The following is a 10,142-nucleotide window of genomic DNA, read 5'->3' as shown; positions in this document are numbered from 1 at the left end:
AACAGACAAAGGTCTGATCTCCAAAATATATAGAGAACTCAAGAAACTAGACTCTAAAATGCTAATTAACCCAATTAAAAAATGGGGCACTGAAATGAACAGAGAATTCTCAAAAGAAGAAGTTCAAATGGCCAAAAGACACCTAAGGTCATGCTCAACCTCATTAGCAATCAGGGAAATGCAAATCAAAACAACTTTGGGATATCATCTCACACCTGTCAGAATGGCTAAAATCAAAAGCAGTATGTTTTTGACTGGATGTGTTTCTATTGCATATATGTGAATACAAGTTATCAAACTTACTAAATAAGTGAATAAGTTGCAAATACAAAACCCAATAATTTCTGAATCTCTCTTTCTCATGTGTGTCTGTGTGTGTGTGTGTCTGTGTGTTTTATGTGACACTCCTTGAACTTTTTTTTTTCTCCTTGAACTTTTAAAGATAAGATTAGCCCACCAGGCCATAGAGCCTGCATTCTGTGTTTGAGGGATCCATCGGAATCAAAGCGAGAGTGTGTAAGCAGCAGCAGCGATTACTGTCTTAGAGCAGAAGTGAAGGTTCTATCTGGCTACAGAAGCTTGAATCCTAAGGCCTAGCTGGTCTCTGGCTCCAGGTTCCTTCGTCCTCCAGAACTCTGTGTGCCTTAAAAGAGGCTCTGTACATATTTGATGAATTAACATATGGGCCCTGCTTCTGCCTTCTCTGTTCTCTTTCCATAACCTAGTGGGCAGAGTGGGGGTAAAGTGTTGTAAAAACGTAGGAAAAAAGTATGATGCTATAAGTAGCCAAAAGAGTAGAAACCCATGATCCTTCGGTACTTCTGTTGTGTAACATAATGGGGAGAAAAAAAAAAGCCGGCCCAGGAACAGACAGAGCCCATTGATAAAATGGATAATGGACACCTCTAGAATTGTATTTGATAAAACTAGAAAGATGGAACCATTAAGAAACAGTTTTGGGCTTCACTGGACAGAGCTTGTATCCGGTCACTATTAATCCACTTACAGTGTATAGTGCCATTAAGCTAAAGGAATTAATACCTCATTAAGAAAATTAGTATGGAAATTAAGTACTGTAGGATATTCACTGTGCTAAAGGGCAAAGTTTTCAAAGGTAGACTTAATAGGTTGTCACCGTTATTAATGAAATGTTCTCTGAAGACATTATGTGCCCAGTGGGAAGGTGTACTGCATGCTGAGAAAATAGCAACACCCTCCATGGTCCCAATGATACACCTTCAGTCGGCAGGCTGCATATTATTCAAGCATCCAGGAGGACTTTGAGATGAACACTCACTTTACTAAGTAAATATTCTTCTTCTACAAATAATTTATCAATTTCCACGTCTCAAGTGTCCTGAGTTGAGCTACAGTGGCATCCGTCCGCTTGGCCTGTGAAGTCTGTGGATTTCCTTCATCACCTCAGTCATGGAGTATTTATAGCATTTAGTCCATTCTGAACACGGAGCCGGTTCCTGAGTGGATGGTGACAGATGATGCATCCCTGACCCTGCCTGTGTAGGGCTCAGCATCTAATGAGAAATTCTGCCATAAATAAAATCATCTGAATAGCTAATGTAGGACTGAGTCAAAGGTTCTTGGGGTTGTATTACATTTTATTCCAAAATGGATTTATCATTAAACCTGATTCCAGACCATGCTAGGAATTAATCCCCTCACCTGATGTCTAATTATTTTTAAGCCATAGCTGGATTATAACTGGTTTTCTAATTCTCTGCTTCTGGAACTGAGCAGCAAGGTGTGACAGACACATTCGATGGGTTCTTCATTCAGTGGGTCACTCTGAAGCCATTCAGTGACTGTGGCAATTTCTCTCTGCCTTCAGTGATTGCAACAAAGAAGGCAGGGGAGAGGAATCCTATGCACCCACATGCTACTTACACTGGTACAAAGCTCTCAGCCTTACTAAGAATACACACGCCCATTCAGCAGCTACTCCACAGGCCTCCTACTTTTGAGCTTCAGGTTTATAGCTGTGCAAACAGTTCAATGAAAAGCCCAAGCTGCAACAGCATCCTTGGTTCTAGACTTGCTCCAAAACTGTCAACATCAGTGGAAACTGAGCTCCCCTTGAGATTTTTATCGCTGTACACTGAACCCATGATTTTAAGAATAGGACCATTACCATGAAAACATCTAGCTCATAAAGACACTATGAACTTGGGGCTCATTTGGAGCCTGGATGTGACTGACAGTGAGTGAGAACTCAGACTCTCTGGGTCTGTGGTCATAAGAGCAAGAGCAGAGACTAAGATTACATCATAGTTGAGCACATTATAATAATTTAGTCCCACAAAGTTCCTATTCTTTTCTGATGAAGTTTTACTGTTGGTTAATGTAGGTCCTTCTGGGATGGCATTGTCCACGAGAGATCTTTTGTACTTATATGTATATTTCATTGAAAATTTGATTCAAAACCTGTGTTCCGCCTGCAAATCAAAAATCGAACAGACTAGTTAGACATGATAGTGTTTGCTAATGTCCCAGGGCCTGGAATACTGAGGCAGTAGGATATCGAATTCAAGATCAGCCTTGGCTACATACTGACCCATAAAACCAATAAGTCAGGGCAGTCTGAGCCAAACTAAAGATAAACTGACCGGCCCGTAGGTTACCTTTATACAGTCGCGCCCCTTGTACCAGATTCCATGCCATGCTACAAATTCTTCCCCAGGTGCTTTATCTTTCTGAACAAATAAAGAGACTCAAACGTGTGGAGAAACGTGCTTTCTTCTCGGGGTTTCATTTGCCCTTTGAAGTGCACAGCATTTGCAGGGCAGCCTAGGTCTTCAATGGGTCTCAAAGGCTCTCAATGAGGTCGTTGGGCTTCGGAGACGAGCCTCCACTGCTTTAAATGCTGGTATCCTGCCCACATGAGCACCTCCCAAGTGAGCCTTTGTCAAATATCTTCTGTCCTTTTTTTTTAATTTATTTATTTATTTATTAAAGATTTCTGTCTCTTCCCCACTGCCGCCTCCCCTTTCCCTCCCCCTCCCCCAATCAAGTCTCCCTCCCTCGTCAGCCCAAAAAGCAATCAGGGTTCTCTGCCCTGTGGGAAGTCCAAGGACCACCCACCTCCATCCAGGTCTAGTAAGGTGAGCATCCAGGAAACGGGTTTTGATTCTACTGGACCTATTGGTTTCTTCTGTCCTTTTTTATGTAGCAAGGAAGACTAAAGATTTGGGGAAAATAATTGAGTTTGATTGTGTTCAACAATCGGATGCTGTTTCCATAACTGACAGAATCATTTTCAAATCCTGCTGCTGTAGTTTGCTTGGCTTGGTAACAATTCTACACTTGATAATTATGCTGTAATATATTAAATATTAATATTTTTGCTTTATGATAGCAACTTTTTAAATCTAAGGGGCAAGGTTATTGTCAAGAGGGCAGATAAAATCATACTAATAATTGGTTTTACCCAAGTTTTTCACAATGTGACTTTCTCCAATCAAGGACATCAGACTGATTGAGTTTTTTAAATCTCTGGTCTTTATTGCATTCTTATTGAGGATAAGAGTAGTAAAGAAACAAAAATTTAAAAAGAAATATCACTTTCACTATGGCTATATCCATCAGAAACTCATGTTTTCCATATGGCCTCTTTAAACGATTCAAATTCCAAAAATAATAAGTCATAGCGATTGGTTCAGTGTAGACTAAGAGGAAATTATAAGTATGTGGGCTTTCTACTGAATGGGTGTTTGTGTTTTGGATAGCAGTTGTGATATTTAAAGAGTGATAGAATGTTAGAAATGACCAGAACCCACAGCATTCTAGGATGACAGCTGTTATTACAAGCAGAGTTTTGGAGCCCCAAACCTTCACTCAGTGCAGAAGCCCTGTTTCAGGTCTCCCGGTGGCTTTGCAGGCAAGGAGGGCCTGATCAGAAGAAGGAGTCCACTGAATCTCTCCCCTTTGAGAGCTGGATTTTACCTAGTACTCATGTTAATATAGTAATAGTAGTAGTAATAATAGTAATAATAAATAAAACATAGAAAAGAACTTGAGCCCTTAGAATGGTTCTGCAAGTGTAGCTAGGCTGTAGCCACCCATAATGGCGAAAGCGGGGTCACGGGCAGAGCAAATCCCAAGGTGAGAAGCATACTTGGTGTGTGGTTCTATCAGTGAAGAATGATTTCCTGGCTTCTCTAGGGAGCTACATGCAGAAATTTGTGACTTTGAGCTAGTTCAACACCAGGTCACTCCCAGCTCCAGGCAGCCTATCTGGCCAAGTAATATCAAAGCAGGAAGCAGACCTTTCAGTTCTACCCCGAGACCCCACCTCACCTCAGCCTCCTTCATAGGTTACACTTGAAGGATCTCCATGTTCCCAGAGACACCCTGTGGGTGTTTTCCTACAGCTGATGATCTGCGCAGTCAGTGTGTTTTCCTGTGTGCTTTCAGTGCCTGCATTGGTGCCCAGGACCCGTACTGTGGCTGGGATGTGGTGATGAAGAAGTGCACGAGCCTGGAGGAGAGCCTGAGCATGACACAGTGGGAGCAGAGCATCTCCACCTGTCCGGTATGTGCCCGCCCTGCGCAGCCTCTAAAAGTGTTGTTGACGGGAGGCAGACCCACAGGGGTAGCCTTTCCAATCCACTGTTGCAAACCCAAAGCCAAGTTGTGCTTTCTAAACCTGTTCTGTTCCTGGCTTGCAGGAGGACCACACAGGGTGCTCTCACCCGCTTTACACTGATTTGAAACACATACAATTCAACAGCACTGTTGAGCATAAGACCCTGGTTTTTACAATTTTTATTTATTTCTTCTTGTGCAGAATCTGGTGTGGACTCTTGTCCCTGTCACGCTAATAAAAATGTGAACTTCCACACACGTTCATTTCCCCCGGGGCTGTAATTCTCCGAGCTGACATAAGTAAAGGTTTGAAGAATAAGTTAAAGGCTATTACTGTGGCCCCCCGTGGAGCAGATCCATAGACCTTGGTCAGGGTCATGGAAAGCCTGGAAAGGCAGCCTTGTGCATTTCCACATGGGACCCTGAGGAATGAAGAGAAACTGGCCTGTGTTTACATCCAGACCCTGAATCCAAGAAAAGCAAATCTCACTGTTTGCTCAGTGTGTCTGCTTGGATCCTCGCTCTTGGAGAAGCCAGTTTTCCTGTATTTCTGTCTTCTGCCTTGTATTCTAGCATGTGAACAGAAACTACCAACATTAATGTACTCACAGTAATGAGGCAGCTGTCACTTAGTGCCACACAGCTGTAAATTTCTGCCTGCTGTTTCCAAGCACCTCTGCAAGGCAGGGCAGGGACTTTACTTTCCCTGAATATATTAGACAGGCCTCAGGCTTCTGAGCTGCCAATGCGACTCCCAGAAGCAGCTCCTTCACTATCTAAGCCGTGTGCTAATGAAGCCTGTCCTCCAGCCTGTAAGGAAATGGAGCAGAGTGAACCAAATGTTCCTATGGGTGGTGAGTTCTTCACACAAAGGATCCTGTGTAGACATCATGACTTCTAGCCATTCAGTGCTCCCTGTGGGGGTTAGCTTAGACCAGCGGTTCTCAACCTCTGGGTCAAGACTCCTTCAGGGATCAACAGACGGGGTCATACATAAGGTATTCTGCATATCAGATATTTACATTACAATTCATAATAGCAATATTAAAGTTATGAAGTAGCAACAAAAATAATCTTATGGTTCTGGGTCACCACCATATAAAAAACATCACTAAAGGGTCACAGCCTTAGAAAGGTTCAGAACCACTGGCTTAGACCCTTTGGCTTTGTAGTGCCAAGTCTTTTATTTTAAAAAGGAATTTCTCTTCTTTATCTCTTGAAAATGTTTTGAAAATATCATGAACTGAGGAAATCCCCTTCTCAGCACTGAACATGTTAAGAGCCCAACGGCAGTCAACTGAAATTTCTTGCAGAAGGTGAAAACGCAATAAACAGCATTCCAAATGTCAGTCTGTGCAGACATGCACTCATAGACAGTCATGCATCTTCGTGCGGGCTTTTGTCCTTGCGTTTGATGGCTAAAAAAGGTGTAAGAAGCAGATGGCGTCACGGCAGAATTCTCCTGCAGCTATGGTTACACGTGTGAGCATCTGAGCGGAGATGGCTATGCAGAGGGACACACACCCCCATGTCTTTACTGTAACAGATGCTTGTCTTGGATATTCTACAGAGCGGGTGTGAGATGGAGGGACCCGAGGTTTGAGACAGGACCAAATGTTGTCACCCCTGTTGTCTCACGCTAATGAGAAGGCGGATTCAGTTAAATTCTCAAGACAGCGTGGGCACGCTGTGGTGCTAAAGTCACGGCTCTGAGATGGGACCTCATACACAGTATCAGCTACACAGAACAAGATCTTTTTCCCTAGACAGGGGTATGTCTATTATATCAAACCCCATCTTCTTACCCAGTGGATTTGTCTACATCAAGATATACTTTTGGCAAGTTAAGAATATTAAAAGAAAAAACAGCAATAGGTTTTAAATTTTTACTTTAGATGTCACTTCTATCTTATTTGCTCTTTCACTTAAATGAAAGATTTCACTCATTAGATGTATCTGTCATATGCCCATGTCATGAGTTTGATATGATATTGATTTTAAAGCGTGTGTTGCTGTCTTTGTAATATAGTCTCCGCAGTTGAATTTTCAATACTGAGGCCTGCACCCAAAAGTTCACACCTGGTAGGCCAGTACCGTGTCATCAGGGTGTGTCTGACCTTGTAGATGCAGTGTTGAAGGGGTTCTAAGTGACAGCTTGCTTTTGACATAATAAATACCAACAGGGTTTTTTACAGTCAGTTAATATTTCCCATTCCTTCTGAAGGATGCTTCCCTACATCTTTACCCAAAGCAAGTCCAACTCCATGTATAAGTTGAGAACTTTGGAAAGAAAACAAGCGTTTCATAGTCTATGTACAAGTGTATGTCAGCAGAAAGGAAGATGATCTTATTACACTGAGTTCACTGAGTTAAAGACATGTTGACAAGAAGTGACACCCCAGTCATACTTATGTGAACCCACAAAGGAAATAAATCTCCAAACCCCTAGATTAGAGACTGGGTGAGCAGTTAAAGAATGTATACCGCTCTTGCAGAGGACCGAAATTTGGTTTCCAACACCCACATGAGGAGGGTCACAACTTCCTTCCCATCACCTCCTGGCCCATGGGGCACCTGCACCTCCCCACACACGTATACAAAGCACCAACACTGAGACAGATGGCTCTTGAACGAACCCTCGGCAGTGGCAGTGGCCCAGCACGGATGCTCCAGTTAAACTTCGCGTGCCCTGTGAGTCACCGCTGTGTCTCGTTGGTTCTGGCAGAACACTTATAAAGCACGGACATTTTTTACCTACAGTTCTGGAAGCAGAACGGTACAAGACCAAGGTGACCACATTTGCTCTCTTGAGAATTTCTTGCTGGGACTCCACACGGGGGAAAACAGAAGAGCCATGGAGCCTGGGCCACACTGGCAATCCTCGAGCAAAACATGTCACACATCCTCTAAAGAGGGACCTTCGTGGTCTGATCAGCTCTCAACAGCCCATTTCTGAATGCTATCACCATGGCAACGCTTGGAGTTTTGGAAGAGGCACCGTGAACCCCAGCAGTAGTTCTCTGGGGCTTTCATTTTAAAAAGCATACCTATTTTCCACCAAAGAGAACCAGTTTTAAAATGACTCCACATTTTTACTCTCGAAAGAAGACTATAAGGTAGTTTACTGGCATGCTATAGAATATCCTATTTCTTTAAAAATTAATTAAAAGTATTTCTGCCCAGTTTAAAGAGTTGTGGTGCTTGAGTAATACACTTAAACTAGCATGCACAGACCAAGGTCAATTACATGTCCTTGTCTGAGTCTCAGCGGTGTGAAAAAGAGGACCTGTGGTCTTAGGAATCTGCCTGGGCTTTGCTTATGCATTCACACCATTTATGTCCTTTGGGCAAAATGCGCAGCATCACGCGATGCAATACGATGCATCCTTGTTACAAAATATGTCCTGCGAGGACAAGCAGCATGGACCAGATGAGCATTTCAGAGTCTCCTGACAGAGGTTCTACTCGGGACACTGCACAACCAGGAGCTTAGTTCCAAAGATACTCAGGCAGTGGCTGGAACCACAGCCTACATTTGGATGGCAGCAGCTGAACTTCTGCTGCGCTTCCCTGGGGGTCTATAACCATTAGGAAAGAAGCCAGGCTTTGCATCCCGAGTTTCTGGCAGGCTCCGGTCTAGAGGAATATGACTTCCCAGTTCTCAGCCTCTTGGCAAATGACGGAATGATAAAAAGAAGAATGGCCCGACCCCGCCCTTTATATTCAGAGAGCAGATGAAACATTGTTGCTACATGTTGCCATAAAATGCATAGGAGGGAGAGAGAGGAGAAGAAAATAGACTCTGTCTGTCCCTGGCTGAGGAAAGAGAGAGTTTGTTCCTATAAATCATATTTTTACTTAGAGCTGAGCTTGGCCAAGCTCCTGATCCCAAACAAGGCTTGCATGCACTTCTGGGTGCCTTTTCTAAGGTGTGACCCACAGGACAGGACCCATATGCTCGTCCCCAGCTTTCATTGTTGAGCTCTCTTGTGGTATCCTTGAGAATGCCCCTTAGGTATCATTCCTCCTCTACGAACTGCGGGATTGACTCTGCAAGTGTTGTGTCCTACTTGGCTCGTGGGCTGTTTAATGTCCACTGTGCTCTCCAGAGATGGGCATTACTGCTTCATTTTATGGATGCACTAACTGGGACTGACAGGCACTAAATAGAGCTCGCCCCTATGTCCACTTCACGCCACACGGGACTGCAGCCCAGTCCTCTGCTAAGGCACAGTCTTTCCTTACAATTCATCTGTAGAGATAGGCTTAGGGGGATATTAAATTAATGTCATAACACGAGTCAGCTTCCTGAGGAGCTTATTCAATATCCTGCTTCACTGGAAGTAGATATAAATGATTACAAAAATAAGGCAAGATCTAGTAATTCTGAAGAAAAATAAAATGTCCAGATAAACATTTGAGACCAGGTTAGCCAGTGGAGAACAATAGTTGGGGGGGTTTGGAGAGGTGGCTCGGTGGTTAAAGCACCAGGAGCTCAGTTTCTTCCACTAGCTCTCGATGCTAAGGCCTGCTCTTCCTGTGTGCAGATTTCAACAGTCCCTCTCTCCTCATGTTGTGTTGTGTTGTTCTGGATTCAGCCATGTGTGTCACGGCAGGTGGAAGGAGCCTTGGATTTAGCTCCCTTGCCCTTCTTCAGTTCAGGACATTCCTGCCAGGAGTTCATAATTCCATGACTAAGGCTGTGCATGGCAACACCTGTCTAGCTCTGACTGTCACCTGGCTTCAGCAGTACTACCCACCTTGTCACCCACAAGCGTAGGATAGCTGAAGCTCCTACCTTGTCACCCACAAGCTTAGGATAGCTGAAGCTCTTGCACAGCTGGTCCCTGGATTCTGCAGCATCTCTTGATATGTTCCTAAAGCTCTCTGGTCTCTTCACCTCCCTGTACAATCTATCTCAGGGAAAAGCAAGCCTACAAACAAATGAGCAAACAAGCCCAGGAAGTAATGGAGCTAAATGTAGGTGGGGTGTCACACTGAAGAATACACACCTGTGACTGTCATGACCTTGCCAGGAAGCAGAATGATAACCTGTAGGATTGTACAGAAACTATATTAATTACAACACTATTTGGCCAATAGCTTAGGCGTATTTTTTAGCTAAGTCTTACATCTTATTTTTTTTTATTTTTATTTATTTATTTATTAAAGATTTCTGTCTCTTCCCCACCGCCGCCTCCCCTTTCCCTCCCCCTCCCCCAATCAAGTCTCCCTCCCTCATCAGCCCAAAGAGCAGTCAGGGTTCCCTGCCCTGTGGGAAGTCCAAGGACCACCCACCTCCATCCAGGTCTAGTAAGGTGAGCATCCACGAAACTGCCTAGGCTCCTACGAAACCAATAGGTACAGTAGGATCAAAAACCCATTGCCATTGTTCTTGAGGTCTCAGTAATCCTCATTGTCCACTATGTTCAGCGAGACCGGTTTTAACCCGGGCTTTTTCAGACCCAGGCCAGTTGGCCTTGGTGAGTTCCTGATAGAACATCCCCATTGTCTCAGTGTATGGGTGCACCCCTCACGGTCCT

The 10,142-nt window shown here is 43.9% G+C and overlaps 1 protein-coding gene across 3 annotated transcripts in view; it reads left to right on the top strand.

Annotated features, from left to right (window-relative positions):
- Positions 1–10,142, top strand: part of Sema5a (semaphorin 5A) — a 420,186-nt gene that overhangs the window by 344,853 nt on the left and 65,191 nt on the right. For all 3 annotated transcript variants that reach the window (XM_050144767.1, XM_050144769.1, XM_050144768.1), the window contains one exon: positions 4,429–4,546. In XM_050144767.1, the coding sequence (XP_050000724.1) occupies positions 4,429–4,546 (118 nt within the window). The remainder of the gene's footprint in view (positions 1–4,428; positions 4,547–10,142) is intronic.

The sequence above is a fragment of the Alexandromys fortis genome, unplaced genomic scaffold (genome assembly GCF_014885135.2).
Source record: "Alexandromys fortis isolate MF-2015 unplaced genomic scaffold, M_Fortis_MF-2015_v1.1 scaffold_52, whole genome shotgun sequence".
Classification (NCBI taxonomy): Eukaryota; Metazoa; Chordata; class Mammalia; order Rodentia; family Cricetidae; genus Alexandromys; species Alexandromys fortis.
This window is presented reverse-complemented; position numbering and strand designations above follow the sequence as displayed.